This window comes from Aulonocara stuartgranti (assembly GCF_965226115.1).
Source record: "Aulonocara stuartgranti genome assembly, chromosome: 6".
In the NCBI taxonomy this organism is placed as follows: domain Eukaryota; kingdom Metazoa; phylum Chordata; class Actinopteri; order Cichliformes; family Cichlidae; genus Aulonocara; species Aulonocara stuartgranti.
The window spans coordinates 17045158-17064189 of record NC_138944.1 but is presented as its reverse complement, the minus strand read 5'-3'; the positions used below and the strand labels follow the sequence as shown (position 1 = coordinate 17064189).

Below are 19032 nucleotides of genomic sequence, written 5' to 3'. Positions count from 1 at the left end.
ATACCGGTACTGTTTTCTCATTACTTGGCCATCTTGTGCAAAGAAAAAAAAGACGAAGAGATTTTTCAAACTCGGTAAACACGAAGGAATCATTTTGAGTCAAATGCAACTGAAACATTCAAAATCAAGCGAACATTTATTCAAATAATTAAAGAAATTAAGGAAATCATGAAGGAAAATGGGCTTGGTATACCATTCAAGTAAATTTCATTTAATCAGGTTCCATTAAACCTAAACTTTTACATTGCACTTATATAACGCATTACACGAAAAATTTACATGTAATTAAAATAGTTAAAAGCAGAATTTGGGGCACAATTATTTTACTTTTTCTTTTGAGTGTACGATCAGTTCTCGATGGTCAAAAAACGAGTTTATACTGGTTTATTTTGAAGGTTATTGCTAAATTTCCGGTATTCTGTTGCCTCACCTGCTGGTGGACGCACTTTCAATACTAAGCCTTCCGATAAAACAAACAGAAAGTAAAAAATAAAAAAACTAGAAAAACAAATAAACAAAATTCCCAGGGCAGCTAAATAATGTGTTGACTTGTGCAACAGTTAGGCATCCAAATCTCATGAGCTCCCAGGTTTACTGGACACCGACACGGTAAATAAAATTGTCTGATTTTGTGGAGCTACCAGCTGTGGCGAACCCTTGTGTGAATAAAGGAAAAGTAGCTTTTTCTCTTACCATTTACAAAACTGCACTTCAAAATATAACCTTCTAAAACACTTCAAGTGTTAGGTCACACAAACCAGCTGTGGTCTTTATTTACATGCATCAGCCTGACTATGAGCAAGTAGTCATGCACACCAGGGCACATTAATCATGTCCCGACCCGATTATCTTCACTCGTTGGGAAATCTCAAGTGATATTACTGCTACAAAACGCTTCAGGTGAAATGAAATGAAGTGAATCATGTCAGAAAGGAAGAACCCTACACCTACAGGATCATTTTTACAACAAACAAAGACTTTTATTCAGGTTTTATTGGCGTTTGCCTGCAATAACAAACTATAATAAACAACTCTTATTTACGCTATAAACAAAGAACTGTATGTAGATTTGACAAAGGACATTAAACACAATCTATATTATAGATTTTCTCTTTACTTCCATGGAATGAACCACCTATTAATATTATTGTTTAAATGAGAAACGACGTCAGCTTGATAATCTAAGATCCTAAAAAAGCTAATTTTATTAATAACTTTTGTCAACCTGTGACAAAACCTATAAAAACAACACTGAATATATAAAGTAGAATAACAAACGAAAAACAAGTATTCAGATCCTAAAACAGAGGAATACACACAAAGAAAAAACATTGTAGAACCTAAACGCGTTAATGTTGCAGGGTTGTGAAAAGCAGTGGAACAACAGCAGGCCAGTCAAGCAGTTAGCACCTCAAAGGCTTTGTTTTCATCTAAAACCACAAAACCTTTAACTTCACACTTAGCCAGCTAAATCACATAACAGTGTTATGAGTCATAAGCATAAAAAAATCTAACTTTTAATACTTCTGTTATCTACACACAGTAATGCTGTTACATTAACATGAATGAAGTCTCTCGAAACCTAAACATAGCCTCTGGAAAAAAAAGAAAAGGCCACTTTTTTTTTTGAATCCTCACTCAGTATTCATCATAGCTAATCAGTCAATGAACTGAGGTACTGGGCCGAATCATTGAGCCCCCATAGCCTGCAGAACTCCTTGACGAAAGGCTGAACCAGGTCGGGCTCCTCGGTGATGATGATGTTCTCCATGTTGCTCTGCACTGCTGTCAGCGTCCAGTTGAGGGAGCCGGTGATGAGCGTGCGGCCATCCACCACTGCAAACTTGTGATGCATGTGGACGGCGCTCACATCGCACCGCACGCAGATCCCTAGGGAGCAGAGGGTGGATAGGCAGGAGGAAGGAAGGGAAACTCTTTAATGCCTTACAGTATACAGCGCTTGTTTCCCTTCATCTACTTACTGTGAAATTCTGCACAAAAATTCAATGCGCCTCAAAAGGGAAAATGGTGGTTTTTAAAAGTACAGTATGTATGTAACGATCTCTTTAGTGCTACACCTTTAAAGATTGAAAGACTGTTACATATGTGTTTCTAAATGGATGGTGTGGAAAACTGAGGACCCAGAGGACCTGTAAAATACAAAGGTATTGTAAGCAGACGAAATGTAACCGCATTAAAACCTGCGCGCTTTGACCACATATAGGATTACCTAACACCACATCAGCCTCTCATGAAATATTTAGGACACTCACTACTTATTTCCATTATGGTTACCTTTTCTTGGAATATAAAAAAATATATATATATAACATGCAAAGACTGTATATCTGTATATTTTTTGTAAATGTGACTGTTATGTGCATCTGAAAGTCTAACATTAACTCATATGCACTGCAACACAGTGAACTTGTGGGTTTTAAACAGGCAATATAAAGTAAAAAATGTAAAACATTCTGATCTAAACTACAGCACTGAGACCGAGTTTTTTTAATGCATTAAGTGTTTCTCTGTTCTTCAGTTGTTTTGTACGGAAATGATCATAAGGAGGATGTTGGATCTCAGTATGCATTACCCGGCAGACTGCTAATTTTTAGATTGGCCTGCAGATTACTCTCACAGATTAGTCATGCAAATCTTCTCTTGAATTTGGCAAGTGCATGCCTCTTAAAAAAACCCACATTACCAGAAATGGCTTTTTAGCAAACCGAAGAAAGACAAGATCTTTTTCAGAATCTGTTTTATCATCCTTGTTAAAATGTTTAACAAATGAACTCTTGACTATCTTAAGTGATGATAACCTTTACCCCTGTGCTTTATTTATGTACAGCGGTTCAAGAAGCTCCACAAGATAATGATGAAATATAATAAGAAGAAAAGAGACGTTGACTGTTCTTTGTGCCAAAGTGGTTTTCGTGTGATTTGCATCAATACACACATGCACACAAAAACACACACACTTTCTCTCTGAAGAGACACACTTTGCTGTCTGGCTGCCAGTTTTGCACTTACTTAATTCTTACTTAAAGCTTCTGTCTTGCAAAAAAAATAAAAAAAAATAAAAAGGGTTACATTGTATTAAAGTTGAGTGTCTCATTAAAGAACCACAAAGATCTCCAGTGCCCTGCAGTTGGAAAATAAAATACACTGGTGAAGATGGTGTCATTTTCACCGGTGGATGTACAGCTAATATAATAGTTCAAAGAGTATGAGCGAGAGTGCATAAGGGACAGAAACAGAAGAAAAGGGACAGACTCAATCAAATATAGGTGTGATATATAGTTAGTTAGCTAAGTGCAAAAAGCTGCAAAGACGGCTCAGACTTATTAGGGCAGACAAATCAAAAATGGAAAGGTTTTGCTGATTGGTTTTTGGAAATAATTGTGTGTGTGTGTGTGTGTGTGTGTGTGTGTGTGTGTGTGTGTGTGTGTGTGTGTGGGGGGGGGGGGGGGTTCTAGCTTACTGACGACAGGACCCAAAGTTCAGCAGTAAAAGGGATATTGTTGATATATGTTTCCAGAGGCTGATATATGGTTGGAGTAATCTATTAAATGCAGAGAGGGCTGCAGAGAAAGTGAGACAGCATGAGTCAGACACGTGACACAAAATCTTTCAGAGAATGATTAGTCTGACTCATAGGAGGGCTTGTAGCGGCAACCTCCATTCACACAGACAGCTCCTTTTATCTCTCTCTAATCACAACTAAGGAACCCAGTGATAGTAACAATGACACTTAAAGTCAAAGAACATAAACTGAGCAGCATTTCTTGAGCAGGACCTGAGTCATCCTTCTCGTATCTATAATAATGATCTCAGAGGTTAGTGTGACTGTTTTTTTTAACCAATAACACCACCCAAAGGACTACATACAGTATGTCTCAGTGGCCTGTGTGAGATTTATGAGACACTTTGCAACAATAGCACCCTGAGTCACACACTGACTCAAGTTACAATATATATGTATGCTTCCAAAACATTTCATATATATATATATATATATATATAAAAAAAAATCTCCTCCCTTACCGGCTTTGCGGAGGACGCCGATCTGGGAGCCACTGATGGCCGAGTAGACCTTGTCAGTGAGGACTCGGATGGTTACGCCCCTGCTATGCAGCAGTAGTACAGCCCTACTCAGATCCATGTTGGAAAAAGAAAAAAGACACAAGTCCAGAGAAGAGCAAGCAGACAGGATGTAGCGGAGAAGACGAGAGAAAGAGGTGTCTACACCATGAGGCAATGAGCAGACATGGGAGCTGGAAGAGCAGAAAACAAAAGATCACCTGTCATAATTCATGACCACTTAAGTAAAGTTTAGCTTTCAGGGTTCATTTCATGTGAAAAAAATACTTAAGTAGATGAAAAATGATTTTAAAAAGAGGTGAAGTTAATAGACATTGTAACATCTTTGGCAGCGATATAGGAAAACAATAATTACTTCAAGTTTCACTGATGTTCCACTTACTGAGGTAACGTGGGAGAGAAGATGTGCTCCACACAAGCCACCTCTGAGGGGAAGAAGAGGACCTTATTGGTGATTCTTTCAGATCGGCGACGACTGAAGAGCCAAAAGAGCAGCTCCAGACTGAGGGAGAGGGCCACCACTCCCAGGCTGACCACCTTTACTGTCCACATTGCTACCATGTAAAGAAAATAACTTTAAGAATCAAATGTGTAGCATAATGAAAACATCCTTGTCCTCATGCATGATCATAACGTGTTTTAATGTAGATTCTTTAACAGATAGAAAACAGAAAACAAGCTGAATTGTGGAGGACTCCAGCTTATCAGTTCTGAGGATTCACGCCCTTATAAACAACCTTTTCTTATTTTCTCGTCTCACCCTTCATTAGATCAGTAGTGCAATGTTTGTAGCTCCACAATGTTTTTTTTGTTTTTTTTAAATACAGAACATCTTCAACTCTGTAGGAAACCTCTATGAACGCTGTTAAAATAACGCACCACAAATCATACATTTAACACATGTAGCTTGAACACAAAGGCTTGTTCATATTTGCCAAAGAGATCTTGATTATCTCAAAGACTTTTGGGAAAATGTTCTGTATGAGACAACAGTTTGGGTCCTGTTACATCTGATGTAAATATAACACAGCAGTTCATTAAAAATAACATCATACCTACAGTCAAACATGGTGGTGGTAGAGTGGTGGTTTGAGTTGCTTTGGTGCTTCAGGATTTAGATGACTTGCAGTAATTGATTGAACCATTAATTCTCCTCTTTACCAGAAAATCCTGAAGAAGAATGAACTGGCCATCAGTTCATGCCCTGAAGTTCAATTGCAATTAGGTTATGCAGGAAGACAATGATCTGAAACATATCAGCAAGTCAACCCCCAAAGTCCAGATTTAAAGGAAATCGAGAGGCTTTGACATGACCTTAGACTGTTTATGCTTTAAAACCCTTCAGTTTGGCTGAATTTAGAGCTGGCCAAAATTCCTCTACAGTAAAGTTAAAGTCTCACTGCCAGTTATCTCAAACGCCTCATTGCATTTCTTTGCCTTGTACTTGTGACATGTGCAATGACAATAAAGTTGAATTCGAATTCTAATTCTGATGCCAAGGGTGAAAAAAACAGTTATTAGACTTTGGGGCAATTGCTCTTTTCACACAGGGCCAGGTGGGGTTTAGATAACTACCCACTTTAATAAATTAAATTATAATTTAAAAATGTTATTTTACTATATGCTCTATTGGTTTTATTTGAAAATAAATGATGTACAATATTAACATAAATGTTGCCATTATGATACTTTATATCAGAGTTAGCATAAAGCTAATTTTCACCTCCAGTCACGTGCTAGGTTACATTACAAATAATTATAACAACAATAAAACAAACAATATCTCATAAAGGGTCATTCACAAAACACACACCCACATGCCCATGAGCGCCAAATAAGAAACAACAGGAATTATCTCAGCCTGATTAGAGTACTGCAGTTCTTTTATACCCTTACTCTGGTTATCTTTGTCTAAGAAGTTTAAAAATGATCTGAAACATGTAAGTGTGACAAATATGCCAAACAAACTGTTGCACTTTGTTTTCGGCTTTAACCAGTAGAACGCAAATTAGCTCCCTGAATCGGTTAACCAAGCTGAACTGAGCGAATCAAACCAGCATCTTAACAGTGTTGAGCTACTGTTGCTGACTAGAAATCGAAGCACATTTGACCAATGTTAGCCTTGCGAGATGTGGAGCATGTCAAAACAGCAAAACTGAGGTTTTTATTTTATTTTATATTATTTTATTTCTTTAGAAAACAAAGGCAAACCTGAACAAGCTTCTGTCGCCACCACGTGGGAATAGGCAGCGCCAAGATCTTTGTCGTCACTATCAGGCAGTTAACAGACACGTCAGCTAGCCAATAGCAGGCCACGACGCTCACACTCTTCTCCAATTACGTAACGCGAAGAGTTACGGGTGCTGGAGCCAACGGAAGCCGTTTCCGCAAAACGGTAGCGTGTGTTTTCAACAAGAAAAGGTAAACTATCAATACATAACGTTTACCGGTCATTGTGTGTTTAATATGTGGGGATAGTTGAGGTATAATGAAATAGAATATAGCATTAAGTATTTTTTTCTATCGCGAGACGATTTGTATTGCACGAGAGAGCAACAACAAACATGCTAACGTTAGCCTGTTAACAACAGTGTGGGGCACCAGCAGCAACTAGCAGCTGGTGTTGTTCTTTTAGCAAGTATTCTCACATATATATGGTGCTGTTGGTCCAGTGTACGTGCCGTCTTTGTTGAAGCAGTGTGATTTTTGTTTCTTTCACTCAGACTCGATTCCCTTTGTGTAAAATGGGTCGTCGCAAATCCAAAAGAAAGCCTCCTCCAAAGAAGAAGATGACGGGGGATCTGGAAACTCAGTTCACATGTCCTTTCTGCAACCACGAGAAGTCATGTGATGTCAAAATGTATAGTGCCCACCTAAACACACCTGGTCTATGGTTCGTAGGTAGATTTCTTAGGTGATTGGTGGTCTCTGACGCTTCTTCTCGCTTTGTCTTTCAACAGGGAGAGAAGCAGAAACACTGGGATAATATCATGTACAGTCTGCTTGGAGGAGTTCCAGACCCCCATTACCTGTATCCTTATTTAGGTGGCAGCTCTCTTTCTCATATAGCAGCAAAGCAAATATAAGGCAGAGCAGTTTCTTGTTATTTTATTATCTTTGCACATTTAAATTAATTTTTTATATGAGGAAAAGTAGTTTGACAAAATAAAATATTAGCTCATACATTATTCAGGGGTTAAAGAAGTTCATAGGGATGTACTATAAAACCAGTTTAATGGCTTGTTGAGCTATGTTGCGCTTAAAGTCAGCGTTTTCTTTGTCACAAAAGTGATCTCGTTTTACCTTGATAAAAACCTATGCTGAACACACAACCTGGTTGAGAGTAGGTTATCTTTAGAGTTTTGGTGTAAAATTCAATTATTCTTAAAATTGATTTATTCTTCTGCAGGAAATCTACGTCCTAGCTTACGTTGTAACCAGAAACTCATTTTATCCCTGCACTGCAACCATGCACCCCGTCAAAGTAATCGTGGTATGCGTTGATCCGACATTTAGTTGCATTTCTCTGGAGGTGCACATCAAGTTACCTAGAAGGTTGTGGCTTAGTGTTAAAAAGGCACTGAGGCTCAAGCGGTTATTATGTAATTAACTTAATTTAAAGTGTTTGTTTTACCGCTCTGTGCGATTAATCCCAAGATTTGCCGCAGGAGTAATCTCCTGACCTTTTCTTTTGTACCGGTCTTGTTCTTTACTATTATATGTTTTATGTTCTTGGTGGATTTTTAGACAGCATTGTATTGTCATTATCTGATAACATCTGTGAAGTGTAGGTGGCACTCACAGGTATCATTTCACGTGGAAGAAAATCCACATGATTTTATGTGAGCGCCCACAGAGCCTGAAGCAGAACACTCTTAATGGAGAAAGTTTATAACGTGCATCACAACAGTGGTTATCTAGGGTTATAGGCTTTGACAAGCACATTAAAGCAAAGAAACTGGCTGTATTGAGCTTAATTCGTTGTATACTGCCTCTTTGAATAATATAGAGTGGCATTAGGCTAAAACCTTGGTCATACATATGCAGGTGGTCAGGTTGTTGGTCATTTCTTTCTTTCTTTCTTTCTTTGTGAGGCCCTATATGTTTTACTAATAGCTCGTCTTAGGAAACCTGCCTTAAATGTCAACATCAGCATTTGCCTTCATTGCCTCACCACATCACTGAAATGAGACAGTGTCTCTTTCATATACCGTGCATATGACCATAGCTTCTAACTTATCTCAGGTTGACTATGTAGTAAGTCCACCTAAAAACTAACTGGTGCATAACTAAATCAGTATTTGTTTTGGGAAAAAATAATACCGTTATCTTGTTTTCACTTGGCCACAGTAACCACATAGATTAAATCAGATATCTTGAGAGCTTAATTGTAGGTCATATGAGCAATTTAATGATATCAAATGACTGAAATACTTGGTTGTTGACAGCTGGGAGACAAGGTTAAATTATCAGGAAAAAAGAGGTGGTAGGCTGACTTTAAATAAAGGTTATATAATCAAACTATATTGTTATACTTTAAACAACAGCAGCTCACGTCATTTTTCCATCTCCGTGTAGTCTGAGACCAATATGAGGAACTGTTTAATTTTATCAGAGTAATAAAAATGTTGTGGTACAAGCTTAGAAAGGCAGGAGACCTTTGGAAAATGTTAATTCGTTTATTTTACTTCCAATAATTAACCTGGCTTCAGAATGCGATTTGCTCAAACACATTGTAATAACTGGAACTTTGTATTGATTTTTAAAGTTCACCTCATTCTCTGTCTGTGGATGTTTTTATTTTTAAGCAACAGCATCGTTTTTTTATCCTTAATCCATTCTTCCTCAGATCTGTCAGAGCCAGTTGATGTGTATAGTGATTGGATAGACGCCTGTGAAGCAGCCAATCAATAGAACTCATGAAAATGGTTAGAAACAGAGCGCAGTTAAGTTCTACCCACACTGAAGAGGAAAACCTTTTTTTTTTCTTTTTCTTTTTGCATTGCTTGATGCATGCTTGTCACATGTTCCTGTTCACAAAAAGCTGTCAATTGCCCAATGGCCGCTTTGCAGGTTCTTGAACTCTTTATAAGCTGCCAAACAAAAAACTGAGCTTGAATCAGCAGCAGAAATGGGAGAAAATGTGCAACTACTGATAAATAAAATATCCAAATGTCAAATTTGTGGGTACTCTGTTGCCGACACATACCTAGCATTAACTTTCTAACAGCTAACTAGACATGGATGCTACAATAATTAAACTGATAGTAAAATCTAATCTATTTTAGCTAGCTACAGACATTTTGTTGCACATTGTGAGGCCGGCTGTTTTCCTTCTAGCAGGCCTGATTTCAGAGTATGACATGTTGCGCTTTGTCTCTACACCTGTCAGAAAGGTGGTGAAGAGTTCTCCCCTTTCTGTTTAAGGTTTCAGCTCACAACTCTAGTTTTGACTCTTGAGATTTATTACATAATTTGTTCTGTGCAGTGTACCCTGATTTATCTTTACACATTTAGCAGAGCTGTCTGTTTTAAAAATACAGCTTCTTTTTTGGGTGGGTGGTTGGTTGGGGGACCTTATTGGTGATCATCTAGGTCCATTCTTTTAAAATAAAGTATTTTGCATTGAAAAAATGCTTCCAGGTATTTAGTTTCTAACTGCTAGAGATATCTAAGAGATACAAAGATTATGCAAGCGAACATATTCACATCTTAGCATTTGAATATTTTAATATGAATATTTGTATCATGAAAGAAACTATGAATATGGTGAGTAGGTTGATTTTAAAATGGACAACTCTTGAGTATTATTCCTACAGTTTTTCAAAGTCTGACACAAGCAACTCGATCTAGTTGAAGAGTAAAAATTGTCTTGTTTTTTTAATGATTTATACAGTCTTGGTACAAGGAATCCTGAGCCGGATGTTTGTTCAGTCCAACTGCAGTGCTGGAAAATGTCACTGAAATAGCTAATCATGAGCTTTGTGTGTATGTGTGTGTGTGTGTAATCTATAATGATTACTCAGATTTAAGTATGATGTTACAGATTCTGGTCATAATGCAGTCACTCAGACATCTGTGTCACAGCATTAGGTCATTCCACTCTAGAGAGGAACAAGATGTTCAAGATTCATGCTGAGCTGCTGAGTTCATGAGTTTTGAAATGTTTTTAATCCATTCAGTTTCTGTTTCTGATGTCTTCAGGTTATATGTTCATGAAATAAAATAATTTTAAGATGCACAAATGTTCTTTTAATGGGCATGTATATGCAGTAATGTGCAGTATTTCGATGCCTTGAAGTCAGTAGTTTATGCTCTATGACACTCTCCTACTCAGCCATCTGTTTTGGGTATCATGAATCAGAGCTGTTTTGTTTAATGTTTACTTAATGGATATGTTTGATTTTGATCCTGTGGTAGAGACTTAAGGGTAACCCCATCATTATTACATTTTTTATTACGCTCCACAAATCTGATGAAAATTCCAAATCCAAGCAGTATGTTATGTTTTCTGACTTACCTGTCCTGTTGATCTCACGTCTGCCGTTTAATGGGAAGAAGCAGTTTCGTTTTGCAGAAATACTCTGTAAATTATAGAAACAGCATGCTACTGTAGCTTAGTAAATATTACAAAAACAAATTCTTGGATTTTCACCCACATGTTCATAAACACTTGGGGTGCTAATAAGTATTTATGGAAGCAAGAATGTGTGTGTGTGTGGGCTTGCCTCCAAATACACCACATTGTCCAGATCTTAATGAGAAAAAACACACAACCCTGTTAAAGTCTGGCTTATTAATGTGATTATTTTTTTGTAACATTTTTACAGCAATCGGTGGCTCTACAAAGAGACAGATGACTTAATTAGTTTTTTACTAAGAATTGTTAAAGTAATTAGGCTTGCCACCTTATATATTTTATGTGATATTAAAATATTCCAACAGAATAACAGAAATGTAAAATGATAACCGACATGACTGTGTGTGTGTGTGTGTACAAGCACAATTAGAAGAGATTTGCTTCCTTGAAAGGTTGAATGATTGAAAGATGTTTCCCCACATTGTTAAAAAACATTAAACTTATTTACAAGGCCATCTTATAATTTCAAATTATTATCTTTGAAATAATTTGAAAGGCAGTATTAATTAAAAATGGTACAAAGACAACAGAATGATGAAAATTAAAAATTTTATTTTTTTTGAATTGGACAGCAGCAACATGTTTTGTGTTTTGCACAGTTTCACAGTGGTCGTATACTCGCGTGTTTAATCCACACCGTACATACGGCATAACGGCAAACACTTGTATAAAGATGTAAATGCTGGAAAGGGCGTCGGCAACTTGCATATGCTACACCGTAGGCTTTACATAGAATCACTGCATAAATATTAATAACGCGCCAGTGCTCATGAGGTTAATTAGTAACATGAATGGTTACAATTAGCATCTCAGAAGCAAACATAGGGAGTTCACCACTGTCGCAGACTGCACAGGAGAAATCATTTTAGGATTTTTATAATTTATGGTACATGATATCATTAAGAGCATCCACAGAAAAGTGTATACACAATGGGCACCGCTAATTTTAGGAAACCATTATTAGAAAATATAGTTAATCACTCCACCCACAAATCGGGGTTAAAACTACCATGTGAAAAAAAAGGAGAAAAAAACATTTAAAAAATCATCTTGGATAAGAGGAGAGGGATGTGATCTGATTTGTGATTAGCATGCAATCCAAAGGGAAGGCGTTTCTGCGAATGACATCTGTTAAGGTGCCATTAATAGTGAGCAACATATGCTTCAATCCAGACAACATCTTTTCAGGGAAAGCCTTGTTTTATTTCAGCAAGACAATGCCAGACCACATTCAATATGTATTATAACTGCAATGCTGTGTGATAACAGAGTCCTGGTGCTAAAACTGCCGGCAGTCCAGAGCTGTCACCTACTATAAACATTTGGCACACTATGAAACAAAGAAAAATAAAAAGAAGCCTGTAACTGCTAAAATCTTAATGTAAGCAAGTAATGTAAAACACCCTGCTTTCAAAAATGGTCTCCTCGGTCCCAAATGTTTACAGAGAGGTGTTTAAAAAAATGCAACAGCAGCAAACAGCACCTTGTTGCAGCTTTTTTGAAAAGTGTTGGAACCATTATGATCGTCAAATAATTGCATTTCATTTTTAATTGGCCCTTTACACAACTTTACAGAGCCTTCATCAAACTGGGTTTGTATTGTACAGTATGCTTCGCGCTAAAAGCAAAACAGTTTGTTTTTTTTGGCGTTTGTGCAGTTTTGATCCTTTGATATCTTTAAACACAGAGTCAAAAATACGATTTCTGATATATAGGAAATTCCGCACAGCACAATGAAACCCTCCCTCAGCTAACAAAAGGGTAGATGGAGAAAACCAAAACGCTGATTTAATCAATTACAGTAATTTAAATGTTCCAAAGAAAACGATGGCACCTATTTGGAATTAAACGTCTCTGTGTGCAGCTCCTTATCTACTGTCTTGTGGCATTTGTGACCGTGACGCATTTTAGGAGTCCAGTATCCATTCATCCCCACGGAGTGGAGGATGTAGCAGATCACAAATGAAAGAAGACACAGCGTAGCAAGGTTGTGCACCAGGCAGGGCTGAGTGATAATAGATGAGATGTGGAGTGCCTGCCTGGGCTCTCCACCCAGGAAGAGTGTGTCCATGCATGCGAGCACTGTACTGTGTATTGTGTTTGATGATGGACCCCAGCTGGAGAGGTATTGACGACGCCTTATGAAACATGCTGGAGGATGATTACAATGGAGAATGATTATCACTTAGTCTCTTCTCTGTCTCTGCACGTCCCCTCCCACTGCCTCCCCCTCTCTTCTATTTCTCGCTTCTTCTTTCTCCTCTCCCATTCAGCACGCGAGGTCAAGTGTCACTCCGTCTCCGTTGTCAAGGCTGCCAATCACCCACACAGTGAGTGCAAGGCAACTGTTGCCAAGGAAACAGCGATTTGGTTGCTAGGCACCTGGAGCTGTGCTCACAATAGTCATTTTGTTGCTTAGAAGCGCACACACAAATACACGCCAAACCGCAGAAATGGCTTTGCCCAATCAACAAGTTTATGCAACCACGGAGTGAAATTTGTATAAATTATAATTACACACTCTTAAGAGATTTGCTTACACAGTAGTAAGAAATCGTGTGAATGATAAGGGTGTAATTTATCACGGACATAACCAGATGCTAATGTATTGCTGAATTCGCAATGAAATGCTGATTTTCTAATTTATAATACTTAGCAAAATGCGCCCAAAATGTAAAATGTTTTATTCGAACACAGCTGCTACCTGATTAATCAGCACGCCCAAACGTCCGGGAATTTTTCAAACCCACACCTCAGCTTGATCAATAAAGAACATAAACATCCATCATTCTGACTAAAAATAGTTAACCATAAAATCAGTCAATCCCTTATTTCCTCACTGGCACGCGGACCCAGTGAACCTACTAGCTGCACCGTGAGTCATATATGTGAGATCTATCTATATGCCTATTTTTGTGAGATCCCTCAATCCCCGATTTTCCTACCAGCATCTAGATTATGTGAACATTCAGGCACTTGAGCGTATGTGCGAATGTGGGTCTGGATCTCCATCGTGACAGCCAGTCAGCTGAGCTGAACGCTGAAATGTCAGCCATGGGTGCAAGCCTTGACATGTCCTCATGTGGTACTGTCTACTGTTGCTGCTACGGGCATCAAACACACATTTTTAGCAAGATTCGAAAATAGGAATGCAACAGTGGTTGCAAGTGCAGCGGTACGATGCTTATGCACAGTTATAATATAATATATTATCCCCTTGCCTGGGGGATGTGAAGTCCAGGAACACACGGCTAGTTTTTTTCTTTTAACTTGAAATTTCTGCTCAGCTTCAGGAAAATGTTCAGTGCAGAGTGTGAAGGTCTGTGAAAGACACCCATCAACTGATAAGATTATAGGATCACTTGTGTGCACGACTGAATGACAAGGATATGCAATCAAGAATTTGGAATTAACGTCTAAGTCTGAAGACTTTTGTGTTAAGCTCCCTGAACTAATGCCTGGGGGTTTAGCTTAGTGGCATGGTACAAGTCTTTCCCACCAGCACCTCTGCAGGGGAGGCTGAATCTAGCCAATGACACAAACTCATTTCCTCCACAGGTGTAAAGGGTTGACATGGTTGATAAAACTGCGATGATAAAACCCTTTCATTGGCTGGATTGGATTTGGGCTCCTGCTGGCCTCGATTGGATTCTATTTAAAAATAAAAACCCTTTCTGATTAAACAAAATAAGCCTTTGCCATAAAAAGTCACCTCTGGGCGCTTAATTAAAAATCACCAAATGCCTCAGTTTGACTATACATTTAAATGTGTCTGCCTGGGCTCTGAGCAATGTTCTGTTTATGGTCCAGTGCTGATGATAAAGCTTCCGCTCGACTACGCGTATTCTCAAGCAATAACATCCACATCTGTATTATCAACCCAAGAATACCCGTGGTCGAGACAGGAGCAGAAATGCCCACCTCCTCCCCTCTATTACTTTCTTTCTCCTCTCGACTGTGGAGCTCACTTTCCTTTTCTGTGTGCTTCCCTTCAGCTTCTGCACTCTGAATAAGATTGCAGTGTTGAAGTAGGTCTGTGTGGAGGCACATCTTTAAGGACAGCACCTGGGATAAAAGAGACAAAAGAGATCATTTTTCTTTTTCATTTTTTATCCTTGAATGACAAGGGAGCGGCATTGCTCTGAGGTTATAATACGCATTTAACACACGCAGTCACATCTCGAGCACACTGTTAGACTGATAGCCCGACTGTAAGCAACAGCAACGCATACATCCACACACAGACACGCAGGCAGCCTGCTATGCGTCTGTACCTGAGCTGCACCAAGTAAACAGATTACACTGCCAACAGCTAGTCCCTGTGCTCTCCCCAGTATCAAGCAACCATTTAGCCAAGCGCTGAGGGAGAGGGCAGGCTCACCAATTATCAAATAGGTGTCAGTATGTGTTACACTGCACTGAGGGGAGAGAGTGATTACCAAACAGATGTTTAGTCCTCACCTCCATCCTCCCCTCCTCACCCGCTGTCTTCCTTCATACTGTTTACGACTCCGTTTGACCATCTATTCCCTTCTTCCTTTGCTTTGTCTCCTCTCCCCTCAACTATTGTTGGACCACTTCCCTGGATACGTCCCCCATCTCCTCCCCACCTCAACACACACTCTCTTTCTCTCTTGCTTGGTCCGTCCCATGGAGAATAAGCTCTACTCTCCCCTATCCACACTTGCCAATTAGAGCCACAGTAGCTGTCAGTCAATAGCTGAGGAGGAGAGAATGAGGGAGAAGGAGATTTTATTGGGAAAAGAGGGGGTGGGAGTTGTCGGGGTTACATCAGCACCACAGACAGTTCCCCCCGGAAACAAACTAGTTTACAAACCTGACTTGATGCACTCTCTTTTCTTTTCTTTTTCTCCTCTCATCTCTCACTTTTCCACTTAACCTTTCCTCTCTAATCATTGTGATCCCTCTGCTGCCTTTCCCTCTCTTTGCCACGCATTTACCCTTTTATCCCTTTGTTATCCTCGGATCAGCTTGTTTATCCATTTTCACACACACACACGAACCAATCACCTATCAGAGGTGCACTTCAGGGAACCTGACACCCCTCAAAAGTTCCCATTTGCCACTGACAAAACCCCTCACCTCTCAGACTCTGGTGATAGTCTACTTCCTATCCTGCTGTCATTCTGCGAGAAGTGCCAAAACTAGCTAGGGCCATCACATCGACAAGATCTTGACGCCTCCCTCATTACCTATACTTCTCTAGTCTTCTCGCCTCATCTCTCCCCTTCGCATCTTGCCTCTTCCTCCATCCCAACTGTCCATGTCTGGGCTGCTGATGATGACAACTCAAGTGGACGTGTCTTCTGTTCTCACCAAGAGCTGTGAAGAGATGTACGTAGGTGTCAGAGATCTGGTGTAAAAATACACTCTGCTGCTGCCCTCTTCACTACTCAGGACCGGTCTGTGTCTGCTCGGTGTCACTGGAATGTCTTCATGTAATTTGAAGACATGCTTCAGTGTGGTTTTAGCCGTGTATGCGGGGGTTAAGCTATGATAGCAAGACACTCACATATGGGTGTGCCTGTGGCAGCAGTTTTGAGTGTACAGACAGGCAGGCCTTTTTTTCTCGCCTCCTTTTTACGTTCACAATCATATGAACTTGCCCTGCATGCACATTTTATAATTCTAATAATTTCTGAATAGACTTGGTAAGAACTTCATTTCGCAGCGAACGACATCTGGCTCGCATTTATAAGAAAATCCATTTCCTGAATTGACTTGATTGAAATTGAACTGGCTCCAGCTGGAGGGCCTAATGAAAGAAAATCGGTCTGTGTTTCATATTTATGTCTGATGCAATAGACTTATCAATCATTTAATGTACCTGGTATTTCAGATAGGATGCAGAATCACAAGTGGCTGTGCCAGGGGCAAAGACAAGACAGTCTTGAGATGGAGACAGACTAAGCGGATGCTGAGCTGCTGCTTGCACATTACTGCTTAATTGCTTGGAACTAAAGGCACTGTTATGAGGATGTTTATGCTTATGCCTGCAACAGCAAATCTTTCCAGTCATTTTTTTTTCTTTTTTGCTACACTGTGGGGTCTTATAGTCACCACACAGACAAAAACTAAACGACCCAGCGATGGCAATTGCAAAAAATTCAGCCTATAGTGCAGAATAAGAATCCAACCCATCAGCCTTGGGCCAAACTTTTAGTGACAAACTTAAAAGAGACACTTTGGTTTCTTTAATCTTAATGCATAGGCTCCAGTTGGCCTACTAGCCCAGATAACCAGACAACCACACACACCACTGTAAAAATTGCAGATAGCCAGCACCTGTCCCCTACGTGACAGGCTTGGATATTAAGCTTTCTTTGTTTGTAAATACATCCGCTTCTACTGACAAGGAGAACCCAGTTCAGAGTGGCAGGCGTGGATTGAATCCTTAACCCTTTGCAGGGAGCGTGAAAGAGATTTTTAAGCATCTTTTCTTTTTTCTTTTTTTCGTTCTTCTTCCCCCCCCCCAACCGGATACAAAGGAGGAAGACACGTTGGCATGCTGTTGTGGTTAAATATTAGCCTAAGCTGCATGCAGGTACAATTCGCATCAAGTAATCTGATAGGCATTTGGGAGTGAGGCTGCTGGGACCAACCTGTTTAGTTATCAAATCCTAAAGCGTGCCAGCGACAAATTGACAGGGCGTAATCTCATGCCATGCTGTGCTGCAAAGCGGCTAATGAAGCAGAAATCTACAAGTCTTGTTTTCTTCACTTCAGGGATTATCAACAAAATATCTTTAATAAACAGGACAGTGTAAAGTGACGGGACCCTGAGCAACAACGCCGTGCTGCGAACTATGCCCAAATCGCTTTTCGTGGTTAATGAAAGCGAAAAAAACAAAGACATTTAACTTACCGCCACGTCCACCTTTATGTCAGCTGAAAAAGCCGCTCCATATGCTGTACAACGTATCCATGCTCAAGTGTGGTGATAATAGACTGTGCTGTGCAGGGAAACGCCCCCCTCCCCGCTATTCCTTTTCTCCACTGTGCGCTCCTCACCCTGCATGTGGGGAATCACATAACCACTCCTTGTTTTTTCCATTCTCTCCGAGGGAGGGATGGAGCGATGGAGCCTATGCAGCAGCATCACTATCCCATGCCATGCAACTCATCTGCAACCTCTCACCTCTCTTTTCCCCCACCTCTGATTCTTATCCCCTCCTCCTCTTCTCTTTCTTTCTTTCTTTCTTTCTTGTCCATGCCTCCATAAAACCACGCCGACAAGGACCAATGCCCCCCGCCCATAGTGCAGCGGTCCCCAAGTCCAGGGCCATAATGGACCACTGGCAGGCCCTAGAGAAAGAAAATAGAAATATTGGCTTTACACACCGAATGCAACACTGGTTGATTAATTCGCCCGCTGGCTGTAGCACACGGTGCCTTTTTGTTGTTGTTGTTGTTGTTGTTTTTAATTTTCCTATGCAAAAAATATTATATGTGGGCGGCTTTCACACGAAATCTGTATTTATCACAGGTGTCACGTTTTGTAGTTCATTGTTCGTGGATTCGTGATGCTTTGAGCCCGCAGCAGTCTGACTAATATTCTAAATAATGTGAGTGAACAAACCTGGAAAACACAATGCAATCTGGAGCAACAGCCAGGTTTTAATCTTTCACGATATTGCTTCAACCCCATGGTCATTTTAGATTTTAGTTTGTGCTGTTATTGACTTAAAGGTCTGGGCTGTTGCAGTGCGTTACATTTGGCATTACATATACTTACCGTTGGCTCAGTTTGTTTTAAAATCTCATTTAGCTGCGTCTCTTTGGAGGGGAAACCGAATGTAGTACTTATTTGCCCACTTAAAAGAGGGTTCTGTTGTTTGTCATTGTTGTTGATGTTGATTTAATGGGACCATTTTAAAATTTACAGCCAGCAACACATTTTATGTTCACTCTGTGTTTCATTATTCTTCATCAAATAACACTCCTTTTGGGGGAGAACTGAGGATATCTGTAGTTGTGGAAGTGATATCTTTCCTCAGTCTTGCTCAACAGTTCAAGGTTTTTAGAATGCTGTATTTTTATTGCACAATGGGCCAGATGTTTTATATAGGTGACAGATATGATATGCAGCCAGCCCAGTTTTGCACCTGGACGCTCGTACTGTGTGCACAAGGTTTCTTGGCTTTACCTTGCTTAAATAAGAAAGGCCTACACTGGAAAAGATTTTGTCGTGATTGCAGCATACGTTAGTCCAAAACACACGTATCCTGTGCAGCATTGGCGCTGCCTTCACAGAAGTTTGAGTCATCCAT

General features: G+C 39.7%; 2 protein-coding genes and 1 long non-coding RNA gene across 7 annotated transcripts; 1 reads left to right on the top strand and 2 right to left on the bottom strand.

Moving 5' to 3' along the window:
- Window positions 1-1182: 1182 nt before the first annotated feature.
- Window positions 1183-6828, bottom strand: pld6 (phospholipase D family, member 6). 5 transcript variants are annotated; one of them, XM_082538015.1, is made up of 5 exons: window positions 6313-6400; window positions 5161-5271; window positions 4484-4655; window positions 4045-4274; window positions 1183-1890 (listed from the first exon to the last, which is right to left on the bottom strand). In XM_082538015.1, the coding sequence occupies exons 2-5, from the start codon at window positions 5168-5170 to the stop codon at window positions 1655-1657; spliced, it is 648 nt and encodes a 215-aa protein (XP_082394141.1). In that variant the 5' UTR covers window positions 5171-5271; window positions 6313-6400; the 3' UTR covers window positions 1183-1654. The 5 variants fall into 5 exon arrangements, with proteins under 5 accessions (XP_082394141.1, XP_082394143.1, XP_082394140.1 ...); XM_082538017.1 differs by having other exon boundaries at window positions 5157-5305; window positions 6313-6389; XM_082538014.1 differs by having other exon boundaries at window positions 5161-5305; window positions 6313-6389.
- On the top strand, window positions 6417-9735 carry LOC309709405 (transcription elongation factor 1 homolog). The gene is made up of 4 exons (XM_082538019.1): window positions 6417-6522; window positions 6825-6961; window positions 7062-7132; window positions 8951-9735. The coding sequence occupies exons 2-4, from the start codon at window positions 6846-6848 to the stop codon at window positions 9013-9015; spliced, it is 252 nt and encodes an 83-aa protein (XP_082394145.1). The 5' UTR covers window positions 6417-6522; window positions 6825-6845; the 3' UTR covers window positions 9016-9735.
- Window positions 9736-9929: 194 nt separating this feature from the next.
- LOC309709406 lies at window positions 9930-18054 on the bottom strand. The gene is made up of 3 exons (XR_014277500.1): window positions 17628-18054; window positions 15955-16084; window positions 9930-14806 (listed from the first exon to the last, which is right to left on the bottom strand). It is a non-coding gene; the product is annotated as an uncharacterized lncRNA (long non-coding RNA).
- Between the last annotated feature and the right edge of the window lie 978 nt (window positions 18055-19032).

What these genes read in the sequence shown, in the direction of transcription:
- pld6 (XM_082538015.1), bottom strand. An exon ending in TTCTCTCCCACGTTACCTCA is followed by an intron (nt 4,275 to 4,483) that starts GTAAGTGGAACA and finishes CTGCTCTTCCAG; the next exon opens with CTCCCATGTCTGCTCATTGC. An exon ending in CGGCGTCCTCCGCAAAGCCG is followed by an intron (nt 1,891 to 4,044) that starts GTAAGGGAGGAG and finishes TCTGCTCCCTAG; the next exon opens with GGATCTGCGTGCGGTGCGAT.
- LOC309709405 (XM_082538019.1), top strand. Translation starts at nt 6,846, where the DNA reads ATGGGTCGTCGCAAATCCAAAAGAAAGCCTCCTCCAAAGAAGAAGATG. An exon ending in AAGTCATGTGATGTCAAAAT is followed by an intron (nt 6,962 to 7,061) that starts GTATAGTGCCCA and finishes GTCTTTCAACAG; the next exon opens with GGAGAGAAGCAGAAACACTG. An exon ending in GTTCCAGACCCCCATTACCT is followed by an intron (nt 7,133 to 8,950) that starts GTATCCTTATTT and finishes ATTCTTCCTCAG; the next exon opens with ATCTGTCAGAGCCAGTTGAT.